At 32.2% G+C, this 24,364-nt stretch overlaps 1 protein-coding gene across 1 annotated transcript in view; it reads left to right on the forward strand.

Moving 5' to 3' along the window:
• The window catches only part of LOC117178288 (neurotrimin-like), a 271,766-nt gene that overhangs the window by 219,609 nt on the left and 27,793 nt on the right, over positions 1 to 24,364 (forward strand). Inside the window, exons 3-6 of the mRNA XM_033369653.1 lie at positions 11,307 to 11,514; positions 11,836 to 11,991; positions 20,411 to 20,539; positions 24,104 to 24,241. Coding sequence (XP_033225544.1) covers positions 11,307 to 11,514; positions 11,836 to 11,991; positions 20,411 to 20,539; positions 24,104 to 24,241 — 631 coding nt within the window. The remainder of the gene's footprint in view (positions 1 to 11,306; positions 11,515 to 11,835; positions 11,992 to 20,410; positions 20,540 to 24,103; positions 24,242 to 24,364) is intronic.

Consider the following 24,364-nt stretch of genomic DNA (forward strand, 5'->3'; position numbering starts at 1 on the left):
AGGGTCTCATTCACACATTCTAACCATTTTTTCCGCGGTCTACCTCTGGGCACGTTGCCATTTACTTTACCTTGATACACTTGTTTCGTTAGTCGTTCATTTAGCATTCTCTCAATATGTCCGAACCATCTTAACCGATTTCTTTCCCATGTGTCGACTAGCGTCTCTTCTGCACCACATTCTTTTAAAATTATCTCGTTACTTACTTTGTCCATTAGGGATTTCCTGCTTATTATGCGCATGAATCTCATGTCAATTGCGTTAATTTTACTCTTATCTTTTTCTTGATAAGTCCATGTCTCGCTACCGTATAGTACAGTCGGTACTATCTTCCCGTCCCTAGTAAATAAGCTACCAAGGTATACGTACTTATCAACTTGTGCAATTCTCTCATTATTTAATAAAATATTGCATAGCGTTTTCTCACTCTTTCCTTCGAACACCATAGTTTTTGTTTTATTTGCGTTAATTTTGAGGCCCATGCAATTCATGCTTGCATCTAGTTTATTCAACATTCTTTGTAGGTCTTCGATAGACTCTGCCATAACAACCTTATCATCTGCGAACGCTAACCCTCGTACCCTTACTGTTTCGAGATCCACACCCTCTTCGTCGAAGAGAGCCATTCTTAAACACTTGTCCATAAATAATATAAATTGTTGTTTTTTCTAAACTTCCATCACCACAGTTTGTGAAAGCAACAGTTTAATTCGTTTTAAATAATGAATATTTAAATGATAACATCAAAGTGGCTTTAAGAGGAAAGAACTTTGCCCTAATCTGGTGGCTGCTAGCAAAAGGAAAAATGCAAACCAGCGCTACTAAGGTTTTAAAGATAGTTGTAAAGAACCCAGATCCACCCCCCCCCCCCCCCCTCCAAAAAGGTATCAAACACACAGGTAAAAATAGGGTCATGTAAAAACCTTAAAAATTGAATATTTTAAGATTAAATCATTGGAAATCATTTACACTTAAAAGTCTTCAAAATTTAATAATTAAAAATTGCAAACTTTTGAATTTGAACAATTATAAATTGAAAGCGATCAAGATTTGACAATTGTATATTGAAAACTAAATTGTATCATTCAAAGTTTAGTCTAGGAGCCAGTGGGGGGGGGGGTCCGTTGCCGATGGGAGTAACGGGCTTCACCCAAGTGTTTTTTTTAAATGTATTTTGAACTCCTGATTACGAATTTCAAGGGTGGATTGTCCAAAAGTTAATAGGTATATAGTTGTTAACAATTTGATTGTTTAAATAACTGTAGAAAGTTTACTCATGACCTTAAAAATATTTTTTAAGTGTGCCAATTATTCATTATCTTCTAACGAACGCCGAAGTTTTTTCAGATTGGAAAAAACTTAAATAGAACTTGAGATACAGCGAACCGAGTAATGGAAGATCGTAAGCGGCGGAAGCCCGAACGCGCCGGGCGAGCGGCCGGGAAGATACCTTAACGAATATTGTTATTACTCGAGTTCTAATCAACATTTTTTAGATCTAAAAAAACCGAAGCATTCTCCGTAAGATGAGGAATACATTTCCGGTGCCATAATAACAATAAGTTTTCAAACAAACTAACTGTGGATTCGTAATCAGGAGGTCAAAATATATGTTCGACAGCCTGCCAGTCAACTGTGGCACCGCCGAGAAGCTGCCAGTCAAACTTATTGTTAATTCTTAGCATTCAAATAACCATTGCCCGTGGTTTTCAAGAGTACTAAAATGACGTTTTTTACTCGAATTTTTGACCAGTTTAACGATAAATTTTTGCAAAATGCTTCTGGCATTTCAATCGATTTAATATAGGTGAAAATTTTTAATAATTTTTCAAAAATTCAGAAGAGTTTAGGGATCTTTACGTGATTTAAAAATATTTTTATGTATTTGAAGAGATTAAGAGGAGTTTCAAGGGATTTAAAGGGAGTTATTTGATTAAGAATTTTTTAAATTTTATAATCGAATTCCAAAGTTTTCGAATTATTTAAAAGACTTTAAGATATTTTTGATAAATTCCAGGTATTTTAAGTAATTTTTAAGAATTTTGAAGGAATTTCGGTAGAATTTAAATAAGTTTTAATATTTTCAGGTAATTCTAAAATATCAATAATGTTCTTCAATTCTTTAAAGTCTGTTATATCTTTTGAAATCTTCGGAAATTTGTGGAAATCCTTTAAAATCTATTAAATTTCTGAAAATATACAATAATAATTTGTAATATTTCTAAAATCTAAAATCTTAGTACATGTATTATTATAAGCGTAGCAAAATTTTTTACATAATGGGTCACAAAAATTTGCAGATGGCCTTACACAGCTGTAGGTTATATTTTAGATTTTTTGGCATACTTCAAGCTAGGCTAGCCGAGAGGCTTTAGGCGTTAGGAATGCGAAACTTGTAGGGTTCGAACTCCCGCGGCGAGAATAAAAACTTTTGGAGCATACGATTATAAATAGTGCAGTGATTTTGTAATAGTGAATAATTTTGTCCCTAAACATGTGAACAAATATTAGAGTATAATTGTAATAATATAATAATACAGAAGATCAATTTTTTGTGGCGATAAATCGGTTATGATTTTATAGAACTGTTCTCTATAGTTTCGAGACTAGTTCAACGCAATGTAAATCAAAGACAATTTTAACTTTTATTAAACTACCCAGCGTATCCTCTAATATAGAATTAGTTCTATACATTTTAATGGATATTTTTTCCGTGTGCAAAATAACTTGAAACATTACGCAAATATCAGTATGTCTTCTTCTTGCTCCATTTTGTTAATTTTTCGTCAAATAATTTTATTCTGTACAGGAAGGTAGAGTGTGGAGCGATAAATCAGATACAAAAACTAAGCCTCTATTTGGACGCCCCAAATGGAAGATTCTCAAATTTGTGCCCATAAGAGCGCTAAAGTAGGGGTAAAAATCGTATGCCAATATCCTCTACTTTACAACCTTAACTCCTGTAAATATTAGCGTGAAGAGTCTCAAAGTAGGGGCTATATTTCGACTCGGGTAGTTTTTAATATTTCCAATTAAAAACTTAATAATTTTCAAACGTTGTTTTCAAAATAATTCAACTTTTAAGATTTATAAAAATCCCATTTTTCAGTCAAACATTATATTCACAACTTTGAATGTCAGTTGATGCTATATAATCTGATTCTTATAATCAACTTATTTAGCGTCTTTGAAAGTTCTGTAATTTCAACTAATAATTATGGTTTCAAATGCGTAATTCTCAAACAGTTTAATGTTTTCGGCCTTGAAACAAAGATTTTTTTTCCTTAACAGATTAATTTCGATGATAATTGCCCTGAAATTTCTTAATTCATGTATGTTTTCGATTCCAAATTTCACATTATTGTGCAATTTCAAATTCAAACATTAAAAATGTTACGATAATTTAACTATGAAATCTTTCCAAAAAAGTCAAATTTCATATTGAAAGTCTCCATAGTAAGTTTTTAATTCAGTCATTTTAGATTAAAATATTTTTATTTATTGTTTCCAAGTTTTAGAGGCTTGATATTTGCGCGATTTTCATTTTAAAAATTAGGTGACTAAACAATTTTTAAATAAATGCTATTAGACTAAAATTCAAAACTATGAAAAATCAGGAAAATAATTAGTCAAGTTAAAACCTTAAAAATTAGAAGATTTTCAAAATAGAAACTGAAAACTGAATTATTTTATGTTTGAATATATTGCATAAGATTGAACATTTCGAAGTATATTATAAAAATCGAACTAAAAGGCCTAAAATTTCACAATTTCAAATTTTGGAATTATAGCGATCTTGTTTTGAATTCATTTTTTTTAAATTTAAAATGTAATTTTATAAGTTTTATGCAAATAGTTGTGAGTACATGTAAGTGTAAGGATTAGATTTTATGAAAATATCTAGGCGGAAAGATTGTAAGGAATGGAAGTCATGTAAGCCCTTATGGGATACATTATAAAAAGATGTAATCTCTTCTAGCTGTTCAATTTTTAGTGAAAGATTGAGAAAGTAAATAAAGCATATTTTTTGCATATATGCATATTTTTAAAAATGAATAATATTTCTAAATGACGAATAAGAAAGTCAAAAATTTGAAAATGATTAATTTTCTAACAATTGAAATTTGCTGACAATAATTGAGAATTTTATTTGTTTGAGTTTTAAATGAAATTCGAATTCATTCAGAATTTTCAACATTCCACACTAAACATTCTATCATTTTTAATATTGCCCATTTAAAATTACTTTTTATTTAGAATTTTTTTAGAATAACTTAACTTTCAACTTTATAATTTGAAATTTTCATACTTTCAATGGTGCAAGTGATGGTGAATTTATTTTTCTATTTCCGAAAAATCTTTCTCGTCAATTTCCGATCCATTTAGTTCAGTTACCGCAAGTTCACTTATAATTTTTATATTTAATACCAATTTTAAGGATGTACTTTGTACTCGTTTAATTCTTTGAATAAAATCCACCCAAATAGAAATTTAGAGAATCCTTCGAATAATAAAATCAGACCTTCATCATTAGGATTAAATAAAAATGGTAACTTTTCCCTAAAGGTAAAGGAAAAACTAAACGTTTAATTAACTGCTGTTAAATGAACCATTTTAACATGAATTATTTTTTTCTGAAGTGTGCATAAGAGCCTCCATCAAGATTTACAGGAATTAATAAGAGATCCTTTTTTGTTGATTTTAAAAATCATTTTAAAGATAGACAATTTTTGAGATTGATTGTACGTAGTGTACATCCTTAATACCCAGTTTAATTACTTTGTTTTTAATTTTAAATAAACAAATTTTCCGAATTATAATATAGAAAGATTTAATTTTTATCGTTTTAAATTGTTCTATTTTCTAAATTTTAATCGGAACACATTTAATTTTGAGATCTTACAATCAAAATAAAATTTTTAATTTAGAACTCTCGAGTAAAAAAAGACGCCATTTCAACTTATTTCTAATGAAATTGGCCAGCTTTTGAAATTTTAGTCAACATTTTTTCGATTTCCAGAGGTTCTGATATAAAAAATTTCAATTTAAGACGGTTTTAATTCGAAATTGTAATTATTTGTTTTAGCAGTTTTTTAAACTTAGTATTAAAATATTTAGAGGAAATGGCTTGAATATGGCACACCAACTCCTTTTCGATAGATTTCCGGGACTCTATGAACCGAAATTGAATAAATAATAGCAACCGGTGTAACCGTTCTGGGATCATTCAGTCCATCACAGAAAAAACATTAAGTACATGAAGACATGAGCCCATTTTTTTGAAGATTCAGAAAGTTGAATAATGACTAACTGTGATTGTTTGGTAAAAAAAAAAGTGTGCCATATGCGAGCCACTCTTGGTGTGTCATATTTGAGCAACTATCTACAAAATATTCATGTTTAAAAAGCATAACCTCTAAAGAGAAGCGTATTCATATCTCCTTTGCAGTACTATTCTACTAACCTTACTGTTCTACTACAAACAACATCTATTGATAAAATTCCGGTTACAAGATAATAAATGGACATTTAGGGATCATCTACAATGAACTTGAGAATGAACGTTTATATTTGTTTAATCTCGCTCTCCCAAAAATTCACATCGAACAATGAAACTTACACTCTTTTCTACTAGACTAAAGAGTATTCAACTCTTAATATTACAAACGGAGTAGACGTTTTAGTTCGTTGGAAATTCAAGTATATCTTATGCCATATTCGAGCCACCTCCCTAATTATATGTTCGATTGTTAAATTAATAATATTTTTAAGCTGAGTAAATAAAAATCCGGAGACGTGAGCGCACGCCTCGCACGCGCGCATTTACTGCTGATAACTAATACTTTTATAATAGGATTCTCTGAACATGAAATATTATTTTTATCGTTGGTTGTATTTCTTGTGACATTAATTCGTGACAGAAGTGATAAGGAACGATGCTCTATCAATTCATCAAAGGAACACTTGGAAAAAAGTAACGATCTTTGAGAACATTCCAGTGAATGTGACAGACCACATCTATTGAAAAATTTTATTTGTTATAATAAAATCTGTACGAATTTTGCACATTTAAATTAATGTTCAATATAAGAAATTACCTTCGAATTATTTTGGTGCTCTGTGCAACCCTAAAACTAAGAATCAGATAGAAGTAACCACTTCTGAAAAAATCCTCGTAAAATTGACTGAAATCCGTTATTATAAAATATTCTCAAAATCAACAAATTACAAATAAGAAACGAAGTGTATAAACTGTCGGTTCCGCTAAACAAAAAATTTCGGTATAGGTAAAAAAAAGTTTTCGGTAGCGGTAAAAAGATTAGCGGTACTGACAATTTTTTTCTACCGGTTTTTTAGAAAGCATATTTCTAGCAAGGTAGCAGCAAAGTGCGCATATTAATGGCATTCGTGGAATTCATGCAATTCAAGGAAGTCATGAAATTCAAGGAATTCATGGAATTCAAGGAATGCATGCAATTTAAAAAATGCATGCAATTCAATTAATTCATAGAATTCAAGGAATTCATGCAATTTCAGGAACGTAGTGGCTAGCCTTCCGACGCCGGCAACATTGTTAGTGGCCGGCTTTGCTTCCTTTTCTTTTTACATTTTTTTAAAATCGTATACTGATGTATGCTGATACGCTGATTACAAATCTGGACATGAAAACGCCTGAAAATTCAGTTTTCAGTGTTAAAACCTTAAAAAATTACTTTTTTTATTTACAAAGTTTAGATACACCATCTGTACCGGCCCCAAACCATATTTCAAGCATATCGAAGGGACTTTCACGGATATTAGAGTAGAGTCATATAATTAAGGAGTTATTTTGATACTTTTTGGCATTTAACGCGTTTAACGAAAGTTTCTATGTATAAATCACACTTTAGCGTCGATTTTCGACTCAAGAATTACTATTGACGTTTCTTGGGGCGCAAATGCATCACTGAGACTGGTAAAAGATATAATTTTGGTCGCACCCCTACCCGTTCTGACATCTCGTGAGGGGCGGAAAGACACCCCTGTGCCTAGTCGCAGAAATAATGTCAGGATGCACCCCTACCTCTTTTCCAACGCCTCGTGGGGGCCATCTCCCCACACACCCCTGTGGCTGGGCAAAGAAATAATTTAAGGCTGTACTCCTACCCATTTTCTATCGCACGTGGGGGCGGGAAGGCACCTCTGTGACTGGTCACAGAAATATTGTAAGGTCGCACCCCCACCCTTTTTCCAACTTCACGTAAGGGCAGAGAGGCACCCTACTGACTGGTCAAAGGAATAATTTAAGATCGCATTTAGATTCTAGTTTTAAGGAATTCGTGAAATTTAAGGAATTTATAGAATCAGTGGAATTCATGGAATTCATGGAATCCACGAAATCCAAGGAATTCATGGAATTTAAATTTTTCTAACTTTTCTTTAACATCTCATGGAGAGGGGGCTGGAAGGCACCCCTGTGACTGTTCACAGAAATAATTTCGGTCAAACCTCTACTCCTTTCCAACGAATCGTGCGGGCGGCAAGGTACACCTGTGTCTAGTCACATAAATAATTTTAATCAAAATACTTATAGTCCAGTCAGCGAGGAACAAATATCACTCAAAAAAAAAGTTCGTAAAAGTAGCATTTTTTTTCACAGATACGTTGGGAATGGCTTTATAAAGATATTGTAAAAAGTCCCCAAACATACGTGTACGGCAAAGTTCCGAAATTCTGGAAAGTGTTAAACAATAACATGTTATTTAAAATCACTCGAGAACTGTTGATTTTAGGTCGAATATGGTGATGTGAAAAAATGTTCATAATTTTATAGGGCACAAAAAAGGTTCTACCATATCTATTGTGGACGTATTATCAACGGCTGCGCTATTAAATTAGATTAGCTGCACAATTCTTCTATTTCTGAACAAATAAAATAAAATCTCAAATATCCTGGAAAAAACGTCGGAAATATATCAGGCAATTTGTACTGGAGCAAATGCAGGTTCCTGTTAACAAAAAAAAAGACTAAGTCATTTGCATGACAAACTATCAGTATAAAATGAGCTCAACTTCAGTGTACAATTTGATATGTTTAAGGGGATGCTTTTGAGATGAAACTTCTTGTAAGTGTTCCTCCATTTTCATACAATACATTTTCCAATTTGTAGGCCAGAATAATAATATTTAAGGCCTCTTTTAAAGCTTTAAACAACTAAATTTCAAAATTTAAGCTATGATATCGGAAGCAGCGGTGATTATGAGCCCTAATGGCACCAATGGGAGCGGGGGCGAGAACGGTTACCTCTTTCGATAATATTGAACCCTTCGAAATTTTTTTGCTCACTTTTCCCGAAAATAGAATTGGCCTTCGGGTGGCCATGACGTCACTGCAATGCAGGTTCTCAATGAGGAAAATTTCAAAAATAAAAATAAAATTACAAAATAAAATTAATGCAATGCACATTAAGCCATCTGTTTATTTTATGGAAAATATATTCTGCTTGATAATTTGAATAAGAGTAATTACAAACATATCCTTAAGAACCTATAAAAAATCATAATTAAAAAAATGAATTTTTTATTTTCAAACGCAGTGAATAAGACAATTAAGAATAAATATAACATGATTTTGAAATGTCTATAACACTAGAAAATGGTGATGGAATTTACTTCACACGTAGAAGTTAAAAATTTTTCATCTTTTTACATTCTCATTTAGGGGTTAAATCTACTGTCAAGATTCTTTTTGGTAATGTTAACAACATTGTATTGAAGGAGACTGGGAAAATATGGCGCTCCCGCAAAACACGTTTTTTATTATTGCTTGCGATGAGCATGCTATCTTCTGGAAGAATTGTCTGCAATTCAAAATTTTATACAAAAAATAGTTGAATTCAGCGAAATGAAAAGAATTTTCAAGCAAGTAATTTGAATCCTTAACTAACACAGATTAATTTGCAACGAAATAGATGCGATTTTTAATCGTAATAATACAAATAATTTCACTTCATCGAAAATGCCCGGACTCTATTATGTTTTCCCTGACATTCCCTAATTTTCCGGAACCATCAGACCTGTAGCAACTCTAATACTTGTACTTTTGGATTTTGAATTGCAGACAATCGTTCCCGAAATTATCGCATGCTCATCGCAAGCAATAATAAAAAACGTGTTTTGCGGGAGCGCCATATTTTCCCAGTCTCCTTCAATAGAATGTTGTTAACATTACCAAAAAGAACCTTGACATAGTAGATTTAACCCCTAAATGAGAATGTAAAAACATGAAAAGTTTTTAACTTCTACGTGTGAAGTAAATTCCATCACCATTTTCTAGTGCTTAGGGAATAAAGTACAAATTAATCCGAGTTATAGACATTTCAAAATTATGCTATATTTATTCTTAATTGTCTTATTCACTGCGTTTGAAAATAAAAAATTCATTTTTTTAATTATGATTTATTATAGGTTCTTAAGGATATGTTTGTAATTACTCTTATTCAAATTATCAAGCAGAATATATTTTCCATAAAATAAACAGATGCCTTAATGTTCATTGCATTAATTTTATTTTATAATTTTATTTTTATTTATGTAATTTTCCTCATTGAGAACCTGCATTGCAGTGACGTCATGGCCACTTGAAGGCCAATTCTATTTTCGGGGAAAGTGAGCAAAAAAATTTCGAAGGGTTCAATATTATCGAAAGAGGTAACCGTTCTCGCCCCCGCTCCCATTGCTGCCATTAGGACTCATAATCACCGCTGCTTCCGATATCATAGCTCAAATTTTGAAATTTACTTGTTTAAAGCTTTAAAAGAGGCCTTAAATATTATTATTCTGGCCTACAAATTGGAAAATGTATTGTATAAAAATGGAGGAACACTTAAAAGAAGTTTCATCTCAAAAGCATCCCCTTAAACATATCAAATGGTACACTGAAGTTGAGCTCATTTTATACTGATAGTTTGTCATGCAAATGACTTAGTCGTTTTTTTTGTTAACAGGAACCTGCATTTGCTCCAGTATAAATCGCTTGATATATTTCTGACGTTTTTCCCAGGATATTTTAGATTTTATTTTATTTGTTCAGAAATAGAGGAATTGTGCAGCTAATCCAATTTAATAGCGCAGCCGTTCACAATACGTCCACAATAGATAGAACCTTTTTTGTGCCCTATAAAATTATGAACATTTTTTCACATCACCATATTCGATCTCAAATCAACAGTTCTCGAGTACTTTTAAAAAACATGTTATTGCTTAACACTTTCCAGAATTTCGGAACTTTGCCGTACACGTATGTTTGGGGACTTTTTACAATATCTTTATAAACCCATTGCCAACGTATCTGCGAAAAAAATGCTACTTTTACGGATTTTTTTCTCAAATCCTTCTTTGACTAGACTATTACCCTTTTCCAACAATGTGTTGACGGGCTAGAAGGCACCTCTGTAACTGGTCACAGAAATAACATTTTTTCAAGGATTTTTAGTCTCGTAAACAAATTAGATAGATGGCCGATATTAAGGATCAAACAGTAGCAGTAAACACATTTAGAAAACAATAATATGTTAATATCTTTTTCCCGCAGTCTAGGCTCTATCCTTAAAATATGCTTTTTAACAAAAACCGGTAAAGAAATTGTCGGCATCATTAACCTTGTTTTACCGGTACCGACAATTTTTTTTACTGTCACCGACAATTTTTTTATTGATACCGGCTGTGTATACACAACCTATAAGAAAACCCTTTTGAAATAAGCAGCATGCTCCTTAAAAATACGGATATATCATAGGATGAATTATATAACTTCAATCTGTGCTACAAAAAAAAATTCAAAATGCTACTTTAGAACAGGCGAAAAGGAGCAACGACTGTGGACATTAAATTGATTTAAAATCGATTTCGAGAGTGACACTGAGAAAATTATAGTTAACCTAATTTATTTTTTATTTGAATCAAGCGTTTATTAATATTTTTTTCGTGCTAAATAGTTTTTCACTGCAATTTAATATTTTACCTGCATCTTCTATAGGGATCTCAGTTCGATCAAAACATTAGATTAAGTCAATAAAACGAATTTCCGAAATTCGACACTCAGGACCGTTTGCAACGTCACATTTCAATTACTAAAAATCTTTCATTCGGAGATATTTCAATCACTCTTCGCTTTTCGGTATTCGACGATAGTATAATTTAAAATTATCTTATTGTCTCTTATCTGTGAAGGTTGTAGTAAATTAATTCAGAGAGTATATTTCGCAATTCTAAACAAATAGCAAGTATTATATAGGGTATGGTAAATTTTATTTGATTGTTTTCAGGTAGCGTGGCTGCGAGTGAATACGCAGACTATTTTAACGATTGCTAATCACGTGATCACGAAAAATCATAGGATTGGAGTAACACATACTGACCACAGAACATGGTACTTGCACATCCGCGAGGTTCGTCAATTGGACCAGGGAGATTACATGTGCCAAATAAATACAGATCCCATGAAAAGCCAGGTCGGATATTTGGACGTTGTGGGTAAGTTATACTAGAATATTATAGAATCGATATTTCACCAAAAGTCATAATTCATTCACGGTTAGTGGTTGAAACAGCGTTGTATATGTGATTTACTTTCATAATGCAGTTCCTCTTCCGTTCATACTTAGGGGACAGAAATTAATTTATTCAAATGAGATTAAAATGTTAATATTAATTATATAAAGAAGAAAATGATCATTATCTAATAGTAAGCAAACAATCTTGTTAACCAAGTTGCAAGTAACTTTACTTCCCTCTGAGCCTGTTGTCCACTTTTTGCTAGAACTTTCATCAAAATAATTTATAACACTGTTTTAGTTCCACCAGACATTCTGGATTATCCGACAAGTACAGATATGGTGGTGAGAGAAGGTAGCAATGTAACTTTGCGATGTGCTGCAACCGGCTCTCCCGCCCCCAATATCATCTGGAGACGTGAGTCCGGTGAATTGATACTCGTCGGAAACAAGGAAGGTAAGACAATCAAAATGTTAAAGTCTTATTCTTTAACTTAATCCAAAAATTGTATGAAGATTTTTTTGTTGATCTTATAAAACAAAAATGAAAGAAAAGTTGTAAATCCCGTTTTTCATTTTATCACCTTAAGTGAAGATGCCGATATTATAAACTTTAAACCATTTTATGTATGTAGTATCTGAAATTAGTAAACACTGTATAATTTTAATTAACTGAGTTTATGTTGTTCACTATCTTCAAAATATATATCACGTCCTGATTGACTGCTAATTGGGCCAAACATGGGATCAGCTTCTCTTTTTAATTTGTGAAATTTTATCAAAATTAAAAAAAATTTCTAACTCCAATATAGTGTTCTTTTCCTTGATTATTATAAAATTTACATTATTTATATGAAAGCTTTTACTGTCTCACATATGTAAAACTTTTAGAGCCAATAAACAAAATTAGAATCTCAGTACCAGTAACTGAAACTACAGTGACGTTTTCTAGCGAGAAAGCTGTAAAGGCTTACAATTTTGACTGCCTGCCATTGAAATTTCAGTTACTTTCTGAACTGAGAAATCAAATTAATTTAAATCAGTTCATGAAATTTCTCTTATATCAAAAGTAAATTAAAATTAATAATGGAAGTGAAGTCATTTAAATGCACATATTGGCAGGATTTCTAGTAGCATTTACATATAAATCCTTTTCAGCCATTTTGCTTGAAAACAAACGCTTTAACAGAAGACACGAGAACAGTTTCACGAGGAGCGTATCAGAAAGTGGTATATCGATTCGTTTTGTGTGCTCTTCGCCATCCAAGGGTTTTTCAATCTCGAACTTTACCCCATCATCAGCACTGTCTCATCATCCCTTGCTTCGTTGCTCAGACGAACATCAGCGGGACTTGTTGCTGGTTAATGTACTTGGATATTGCCGCACCCTCAGTCCTCAGGACCCCTAAAGTCCAATAATCCAAATCCAGCAAAAAACGAATATTTCAAGTTATTTTAAATGAAAGTTACTCGGCGCGGAAAATTCTACGCGATTACACTTTGCGTTAATGGAGCATCGAATAGGCCGTAAAATGTAATCTTTCATCAAAGATTTTCATATTTTTCGCGTGCACTCATTGCATGTGCAATTAAATGAGAAAATGATATTGAAATAACAAATTTATTGCTTTACTTCCATTCACTATTCTTTTGTAAAGTGAAATAATGAAATCGGTGAAAAAAACTTTCACTTCAATTAGTTAAAAACGTCAAGGATAAATTTCCTCTCCGATTACATCAATCTTTGGCAAATTTAATATGCAGATGAAAGTATGTCTGTTCAATTTTCAATAATATAAATAGCTCAATGGAAGTTAAGCTGATATCTATCCGAGCAAAGAGCTGTTGAGGCTGTGAAATGGAAACTCAAACACGAAATCTCTGCTTATTAAAGATCCTCTTACATGGGAATCTTTTAAGAAAATTGCTGTTTAATTAACACGAGTTAGTTGAAAATTCGAAATAATTTACGTTTACACATCAGCTGTTATTATTATATATTTCATTGCATTTAGTTATAGGAATTGTACTTGAGAAGATTAGTCATTTATAAGTCTTATTATACATGATGCAATAATTTCATATGCTCAATTTTTAATCAGTTCTTCAAGGTAATAAACTGATACTCGCAATCCGAAAATTTGTGTTAAAAAATTCCATCTGTTTCCATGTTCATTAATTAAAGACGATTTTGCATGGGTTTAATGGAAATTAGATAAAAATCCCAGAGGCGCTTTTAGCAACAATGAGTATCAGAAATTTTTTTAATTTAGTGGCACCTAGATTTTCTAAAAACATCGCTTTTATATGTTTTTCTATTAAAGTAATTAATTTATAAATATTTTAAAATAGAGAGGCAGAGTAGATAGTAGAATGAATTATTCTGCATGAATAAATGTCAAGATCGATGACAGTACAGAATATCGTACATGTTAATCTCTTCTGTGATTCGTAGAACTCCATTATCATAGATGAGGATAACATTGCATGTGGTTAGATATTATTAGACCTCATATGATTTATTGCTGTAATTACATACCAGGGACTGAGGCTTAAATGCTCGATGGTCCATCGACCCTGCATTCGTGTTTCAGGCGAGAGCATTCTCACACTAATAAATAAAAATTATTTAATTATAAATGCATCAAATTTTGAATTGTCTATTTTTTAAACCAGTTATTAAATTATTAAATTTGAATCTTTTTACCTATATTTAGAAATCATATTCATTTACGTTAATATAAAAAAATGTACTTAAAGAATTAACCGCAAACATTTATCTGAAAACTAAAAACTTTGAATGAACATCAGCACACCGAAAATAACAAGCAATTACTTCGATTTGTTCAATTGAATAAGAGTTTTTAACTGGTTCTTTTAATGCTATAAATAAACTATACACGTAAACTTATTTAAAAGGCAAAATTTCTAATAATACCAATGATTTGTGCGTGGAATTATTCACTACATTTACTCTAGGATTAAAGTACTGAAACAATACAAATTGTACTGTTTCACATCTTAGAAGGTTAGGTATCAGTAGGGGATGGCGATTTAAGATATTTAGGATAATAATACCATTGGAAATTTTTGGTTGAACATTAAACCACATGTGGTTGATGTTTTATACAATTGCGGTTGTTGAAATTTCAAATACATGTGAATGAAAAATCAGCACGTGTAATTGAAATATCTACTATGCAGTTGAAAATTCAACTACATGTTATTGAAATTCTAGTTAAGCGAACAAATTTTATTCGGTACAGTTAGTGAATTTCAAAGCAAGTATAATTTTTCAGGCGAATGAATAGGTTTGATTCAAGATTTTTAAATAATGAAAAATATTAAATAAAACCCATAAAGATTCCTTGAAAATACTGTGTTTGGAAATTTACTAACTGTACCACAAGAATCCTGATAAGGAATCATGAGTTATTTCGTAAGTTTGTGTCATGAGATTAATAAAGTGCATATCATATTTAGAAAAATAAGCAGCTCTAAAGAAGAAAAACAAAATGTACATTGAAATTGTATTACCATAGTGAATTTCGCGTCCATTTAGACCAAATTTTTGATACTCGTTTTTGTAATAATAACCTGAAAGAGCATACAGTAGTAAGTACCGATTGTATGAATTAAATTTTCTCATTGTGATCATATTACTTCAACCTACCTTCTATTTTTCTTCTTTAAATCTGCTTCTTTTCCTAAATACTGTATTATGTTCTTAGTTAATTCAATGGATCTGACGACACAAACAAGGAGTCGTGGGACTTTGTCACATTGGGGTCTGGCTTCGGAGGAAGTACATGGCGCGTGGTTATATGCTCATTCGTTTTTATTATTTTTCAGCTACATTTGATTGAATTTTATTTCAATTGTCTGAATTAACGTGATTTTCACCACGACAGTGATTGAAGCGTGGTTGAATTTTCAACATATTTCTAACAGTGTGCTAATAATTAAAATTCTGAATTTTGACACTCAGCATCTAGATTGTGCTGCTTAATATACACTAAAAAAATGATTTAGCCGTCCCAGGCAGGCGTTTTGCTGCATTTCGTCTTCTAAAAAAATATAGCTGTGTTCCTTAAGTATATAGGTCTTTTACTTTAGTATATAACTTTATTAGCTCAATTCTTCTATGTAGAAATTATCTAAATAATTTACAGATCTCAACATTTAGCTAAACAGATAGATATTTAGGTAACATAGATGTATTTCCTTAGAAGACAAAATCCAGAAAAACGTCTGGATGGGAGAACTAAACCATTTTATTCAGTGTGTGTATTGTGAATCGCTTTTTCAAATGAAAATATTTATCTCAGTGAACAAGTTTTATTTGACAAGATCACGATATCCGTTGCCGCAAAGTTCCAATGCGGATTCATATAGGATTTTTTGTAAGAAAAACAAATCCGAAAGTTTTGAATCGATATCTTCAATAGTTTTCGGAATGTAGGTTAAAAAAAATTATTTGATGTGACTAATTACAGGGGAGACTCCGCGCCCCGCAATGAGATGTTGACAAAGAGGTAGAAGTGCGACCTTATATTATTTCTGTGATCAGTCACAGGGGTGCCTTCTCGTCCCCCACGAAAGAAAAGGAATTTCAGATCTGCATTATTCAATTATTTAATCAAACAGAAACAATCGATATCTCAAAAACTATTCGAGATACCGTTTTAGCAATTCCGATTCGGGTTTCTCACAAAAAATCCCATCGGAATACATGTTTAGAAATTAATTTAATAAAAACAAAATGCAATCATTTTAATATTAAAAACATCGATTTATATCTTGAATAATATTCGTAAAATCTCTTTTAAATTTTCAAATCCGTAATCTAAAAGATCCCATCAAAATCCATATCCATAAATTATTTTTGTTAAAAACAAAATTCAATAATTTAAATATTAAAAAATCGATATATCGGAAATTATCGAAAATATCGATTTGAAACGTTTGGATTCGTGTTCCTTGCAGGAAATCCTGCCAGAATCCATATTAAACCGTTGTCGTCACGGATATCGTACCATAATCTCCTCTTTTATTTTTACTTTGATGCCATGTTAAGTTGTTTAATTGTTGAAAGCGTAAGTCTCCACTGCCCTTACCATATAAAGTAATTCAAGAACTGAAATTTTTTGCACAAAAATTGTTCGTAGACTTTTTTAAGTGTTCTCTATGAAACCCAGCAAAACTTTTTCATTCGAAATTCTTTTGATATTAGTATTAGTTATTCAAGCGTGAAAAATTAATAACTATAGTCAATTTCATTCAACGTCTTGCCTACGAATATAACCGACTATTATAATCATCCATGTATCTAAATGAACGCATGTATTTAGGTTGAAGTTGTCTTTTTCATGGTAAATTAATATCTTAAAACATGTATTGCTTCACATGACACAAATATGAAATAGTATCACAAATGGAGCAATGAACTTAAGCAAATGAATGATATTCAGATCATAACCTAATAATTAAAGAAGTTGACGCAAATATTGTCACTTTGCAAAATCATAACGATAACATTTCAAGAATATGCTACAACCGTTAATCAGGGATAAAATAACAGTAATTCTCAGCGATAATAAGACTTATAAAGAAATTATTCATGATCCACTCAAACAATCACAAAAGGATACAATAAAATTACTTGATCAGTGGAGATTAAAAAGTTTCTTGGGTTTGAACAGTGAAAGAAAATATATAATAAGTTGTAACACTAATATTGCCAGATTCCCAAACCAAAATTATGCTTTAAGAATTCCATTTCATTTAAACAAAATCATGAGGAAAGCAAATATTCCAGAGGACCATGTCCTTATATCCTTTAGTGTCTTCTATTTCACAAATGTTCCATTGGATTTGCTTCTGAAAGGTATTGGAAAAAGATGGGATACAATTGCAAATACTACAAAAAGTCCGACTAATGAATTTAAAAAGGGAATGAAGTTCCTAATGGAGTCAACATTTTTCAAATTCAACGATACTTACTGGAAGCAAACCTTTGGTACACTCAGACGATTACCAATATCTAGAATTTTAGCGGATAATGTCATACAAGATCTTCGAAATGAAGGTCCAGATAAATGAAATTTTACAGTAAAAACTTATTGCATGTATGTGGAGAATACCATTTTTATTGTTCTAAAAGTCAAAATCCAAAAAATAATTTACAATTTTAATGCTCACTAACCTAGATTCTAGTTTAAACATGAAATTAAAGACTGTAAATCGATAAGTTTTTCACATCTAGGAATTATTAGAGAGAGTTTAGTAACAGTATTAAAACAAATTGGTTCCGTAAGAATACTTACTCAGAAACACAACTACATTTTTATTGAAATTATCCTATACACAACATAAAATTGCATTTTTAAAAACACAGAGGACACTACAATACTACTTTCTGACAAAACATTTCACAATGATAATCTAAATGTAGTAAAAAAAAAAGTACTTAAATACAATAATTATCTAGAAGATTTAACTGAAATACATATTAGTAAAATACCAACAGAAATAAACAAAAAGCAGAATAACATTCAAAATAACAACATCCAACATAAAGATATTAAATACTAAAAATAAGTAATTTCTGTTAATTTCCATGTAGACATTCCAAAAAATGTTAAACGTCTATTAGACCAATTTGATATTGAAACAGTTTACAGAGTAGATTCCAACCTTGAAAAAATCATCAAACTAGGCAAAGACCGATTAGATACCTTAGATAATGCAACGTTGTTTATAAACTTAAATGCAGATGTGGAGAAACATATTTAGGCTGGAGGAAACATCCGCTACGTATTAGAAGAGAAGAACAATGAGATAACATAATATACAATCAAAAATACCAAAAAGTACTTGCAAAACATTAAATAAAATTCCACAATAGTGATGCAACTTATATTGACATCAACTTATATCCTAATTAATATAAAAGATGCTTTGCTGAAATCATATTCATTAAAAAAGAAGTGCGAACAATAGTTTGAATAAAATTATAGATTCAGATCATCATGATCCAGCATACAACAGATTATTTGAAATTCATTTATAACCTTCATACAGAATAATGTTCATAACAAAAATTGCATTTAAATAATCATAACAAAAAATAAATTAATGTTTTTCACATCTTAGATTTTCGTGCTAATGGTTCTTGAATTCCAAATTTATTTCAGTTGTTCTATATATATGTCTATATCTCCCAACGTTTATGCTTGTGTTCACCTCCTAGGCATGAATGTGTATAACGACTGTCAGTTTTAGACAGCTCTAAGCACAAGTCGCTTGCATCCGCACTCAGATAACTTTAAAATTATTATTTCATAACAAAAATAACGTAGTTTACAGTAATAAATTCGTAAAAAACAGCTTTTATTTGGTTAAAAATAATATTACAACAAAAACACAAATAGAATTTTCGATTTAGAAATGGCATCTCGAAACTCTTTCTAAACTCCAAAATAAGGTTACTTTATATTAAAATTAAAATTAGATTTAACTTTAGATCTTTCTTATAACAATTATTAATATTATATACTTCATTCTAGCTCCAGAACTGACAATCCATTTTTAAAATTTTAACAAATTTCAACATTCTACATATATGTACTCTGCTTCGACTTCAAAATGTTAGCATATAGGTAAGAAGATCACTTCACAGTTTTATATTATTCCTATGTGATGATGTTCTTAACTACAATATGTATCCATTCACCTTATAGTAGACTTATAATTGCCTAATGAGAAAGTGGTCCGCTGTCGAAACGTAGCATTTGTAACTCATTGTTTGTTTATAAAAGTCTGAAAGAGTCGGAAGAATTAAAAAAAAGTTCAAATCTTTTCCAACCGGAACTGTAATAAACGATGAATTATACATTATTAAACTGATAAATTATTTATTTCTTATCATGCTATTATTGATTCAACATTGTGCGCACTTTGCACGTTTCTATCCAATAAATAATATAAAGAAGCAAAAATAGGTAACTTTCAACAAACATTTCTCAAAACCTGAAGAGGTTATCACATGAATAAATTATCTCTTCAGATTTCAGTAATGATGAATACCTTTGCAGTTTATCGCTTTTTCCTGCATGTTTTGTGGCTGTTTGTGCGGTACCTGTGTTAACATTGCTGTAAGCAAGACATAGTGCAGCAAGAAGTGTCGACAAACATTGCAAACGACCTAGCAGCAGTATAATCGGTTTTGCCAACGAAAGCACACAGTAAACCGGTATCGGATATTTACAGAGATTAGAGAACGTCACAAAAACAATGACCTGTTATTTGTGGCGATTAGTATCAGAAGCGCGAGGGCAGAAACCTGATCGCAGCATTTGTATTAATATTGTTTTCCAATCGTATATTGCACAACGAATGTAAATTAACTTCCATTCCTTTAGTATATGTAGAAATAACCATTAGTAAAATAAATGATCCCGCAAGAGAGTAACAAATTACTTAAATTATATTTCACATTTTAAAAACCCACAACCATAATAAATGTGCTTTGAAATTGCACACTGACTTAGTGAAGCTCAAACTTCTAATTTCTGAATCGATGTTTTCCGTATACGATACACATTATTTAGTTTTAAAATTAAGTTTGTAAGGCTTTAGATATCAAATGTTATCAATGGATTCAAATGAACTTCAAAGACTTCTCTTGAATCCTTACTTAATATTAACTAGAGATGCACTTTGGTTTTGAACACTGTCTTTTAACGAAAGCTTAGAGACAAGTCGGGTTGAATTTTCGCTCCGAGTAGCTTTAATGAACTAATATTTTAAGTAAAGCGAAATATTCACATGGCTTAGCTAGAAAGTCTGACTTTGTGGTTTTATATTCATTCCAGTGGCCAACGTTGAAGGTCCGGTTTTCAACATAACGAAGGTTAATCGACTACACATGGGGCCATATTTATGTATAGCTTCGAATGGCGTACCACCAACAGTCAGCAAAAGAATAATGCTTGTTGTTCATTGTAAGTTTGCTTCCTAATAAATTAAATCTTTTCCAGTTATTATTTTAACTTTTATTAGCTCGAATATAATTTTAAGAAATTAAAACCCAAGACGACTCTCTCGGCTCCATTTCAACCTCATCCCTCTTACAACCCTCCCTTATTAACTGAAGTTTTTGGTGGGACTGACGTTAGAACTACAATCTCCACCATATGACGATTTGATACTTAACTTTGAAATGATTTTGACTCAAAAAGTACACTAATTGCATAAATGTGTTAGTTGGGCCTATAATCTAAACAGTGAGTAATACAAACTACAAAATAGCCTCGGAAAGGACTGGAAATTTAATGACAAAAGGCATGCAGACGGAAAATCTAAAGGTCATCTTTCAGGCGACGAATGGAGACTGGGTGTTTGGAATGCTAGGGGAGTAAATGATCTAAAGGTTAAAGAATTGCGTGAAACTATGGACGTGAAGAAACTATACATTTTATGTGTGTCTGAAACAAAGAAAAAGGGATGCGAAACCAAAGACATAAAAAATGGCGTGTTGAAAGACGGATTTGAAATATGGTCAGGAGTAGACTGTGAATCACAAGGTAAACAAGGAGTAGGTCTGATTTTGAATGAAAGAGCAAAGCAGCATCTCGGAGACCATAGTTTTGTGTCTCCCAAACTTCTGTGGGCTAGAATGAAAGTATGAATCAGAAGACTATTTATCATAGCATGCTACGCGCCGGTTGATAGTGATCTTTGAGAAGTAAAAGACGCCTTCTGGGACAATTTAAATGACACAATAAACATTTGCTAACATGAGTATAGAGTAATTCTACTAGGAGACATGAACGGTTAGGTGGGCATCCAAAATCAGGATACAGAAAGAGTATTGGGTAATTTTGGGGATCCAAGAACAAACTATAACGGAGATAAATTAGTTGGTCTATGCTTAGAAAGGGGTCTGTTTATTACAAATACTTGCTTTCGGCATAAAATGATCCACATGTACACCTTGTCTAAAGGAAATAGCCGCAGTATAACTGACTTTGTTGTTGCGGATGAAAGACTAAGAGAGTTAGTCAAAGATACAAGAGTCATGAGGTGTCCTAAATGCAATACCTTGTGATCTCAAAAATTAACTTAGGTCGGGGTTGGAGAAAACAGAGAACCAAGAAAGCAAAACAAACGCGAATGAAAATTGAGAACCTACAGAAACCGGATGTGTGAAAAGATTTCCAAAATACGATAATCGAAAGCATAGATAGGGCAACATGGGAGGACCGTATAAAAAACGAAGATATAGAGGGCGCCTGGACAGTGTTACGGGATATCCTTGTTAGATGTACGATCGAAGTGTATGGTACCGCAGTTGTAGGAAGAATGTCTGGTGATGCGTGGTGGAAAGATGAAATTCAGGCTGCCCAAAAAGCAAAAAGAGAAGCGTACAAGAGAACTTTGAACATCGTAGGTCTAAGCAATGAGAAAGAAATAGACGTAGAAATGATTATAGACGCGAAAACAGGATACTTAAACGATTAGTTAAAGAAAGTAAAGATACAATTTGAGCAGAAGAAGTGATAAAAATACAAAACGAATTTGAAGGAAGCAGGAAACTACTTTATAAAAAAATAAAAGCAAATAAAAGTACAGAAATTGTCAACATGAGAAATAGCAGGGGGAAAATGGTATATAATGCAGACGGAATACTAGAGGCTTTCGGAGACTATTTTAGGAGACAATTCGGAGATGAACCTATAGGACACCACAACTGCGATGTTAAACACGATGCGATGGAAAACTCAATTTAGAAAGTCTGTGTCACTGAGGTTAGGGATATAATTAAGAACTTGAAAAACGGTCGGGCTGCCGGGGTAGACGGTATTAACGCTGAAATGCTTAAACACGGTGGCGAGTACATACCTCATAGAGTGTGCGAATTGATAAATTTATGTTTCGAGATGGGAGACGTCCCAGACGATTGGAAAAAAGCGATTATCGTACTAATATACAAGAGAAAGGGAGATAAAAGCAAGTGCAATAATTACAGAGGGATTAGCTTATTAAGCACCGTAAGTAAAATATATTCAAAAATACTTATTCTTAGGGTAATGAAAATAACAGAAGCAAAGATTTGGGAAGTCTAAAGTGGGTTTATGTCAGCAAGGTCATCTACGGATCAAATATTTAGCTTAAGGCAAATAACAGAAAAAAGTTTGAGAGTGTGAAAAAAAGTTTTCTGTGCATTTGTTGACCTAGAAAAAGCTTTTGACAAGGTAGATAGAAGTAAACTTTGGGAAGTCCTGAAAGAGTATGAAGTCAATGGATGGATCCTACTAGCTATAAGAACAATATACACAGGTAGCAAAGCGAGTGTAAGAGTGAATGGGAAACTGAGTGACTGTTTCGATATTATTCAAGGAGTTAGACAAGGATGCGTTATGTCTTCATGGTTATTTATATTATTTATGGACAAGTATTTAGGAATGGCTCTCTTCGACGAATAGGGTGTGGATCTCCAAACAGTAAGGGTATGTGGGTTAGCGTTCGCAGATGATAAAGTTGTTATGGCAGAGTCTATCGAAGACTTACAAAGAATGTTGAATAAACTAGATGCAAGCATGAAGAGCATGGGCCTCAAAATCAACGCAAATAAAACAAAAACTATGGTGTTCGAAGGAAAGAGTGAGAAAACACTATGCAATATTCTATTAAATGATGAGAAAATGGAACAAGTTGATAAGTTCGTATATCTTGGTATATTATTTACTAGGGACGGGAAGATAGATGAGGAATTAGATAGACGAATAAATGAAGGTAAGAAGGTTATTGGTAGAGCAGGTCCTCTCATCAGAAGTAAAAATATATCAAATAAAGCTAAAATGGCAATACATAATTCCATATAGTAAGTAAGTAACGAAACAATTCTAGAAGAATGTGGTGCAGAAGAGACGCTAGTAGACACATGGGAAAGAAATCGGTTAAGATGGTTTGGACATGTTGAGTGAATGCCAAATGAACGACTAACAAAACAAGTGTATCAAGGTAAAGTAAATGGCAGCGTGCCCAGAAGTAGACCTTTGAAAGAATGGTTAGAATGTGTGAATGAGACCCTAGTTAGAAGAGACATAAGAAGTCACAGAAACACGAGAGCCTGCATGAAAAAATGCATGGGCATAAAAGAAGCTAGAGAAGTATGCCAGGACAGGAAAGTATGGCGGCAAATAGTTAATAAAAAGAGTGTCAGTAGAGTGAATGACGCCGGAAACAAAGACCTTGGCTACAAATGGACCCGAGTGGGGGTTGCGGAACGACCGTGTTATTTACTTAAATAGCACGAGAATTCTGGATCAATCTGAAAAATCTCTATCCCTTCCACACATTACTCCTTTCCCCTACCGATTGAGTCATGCCTACCCCGAAAGGGAAATGGCTTAATGGTATAATAATAATAATAATAATAATGTAGATAACTTTTTTTAATTAGTAGAAAGGTATTCTACCTTTATTCGTCAATGAGATATCTGAGTTTAAATATATGTAAAGTTGCTTCGGCGATGGTTTTAATTAATTTTAAAAACTTTCAGTTCCGCCCATGATTTGGATTCAAAATCAGTTGGTTGGTGCCCAAATCGGTCAACAAATAACATTAGAATGTCTCTCGGAAGCTTACCCAAAATCGATCAACTATTGGACGAAAGAAAACAACGAAATCATATCTAACGGTAAGTTTCAACTTATAAAGTCGATACTGTATTATATTGAATTTGATACTCTCTATTTTAGTAAGTGGCACATTTAAGCCACATTTGGTAGGAATCCAATTATAATTTTGTTCTTAGCACACT

The sequence above is a fragment of the Belonocnema kinseyi genome, chromosome 8, assembly GCF_010883055.1.
Source record: "Belonocnema kinseyi isolate 2016_QV_RU_SX_M_011 chromosome 8, B_treatae_v1, whole genome shotgun sequence".
Taxonomy (NCBI): Eukaryota; Metazoa; Arthropoda; class Insecta; order Hymenoptera; family Cynipidae; genus Belonocnema; species Belonocnema kinseyi.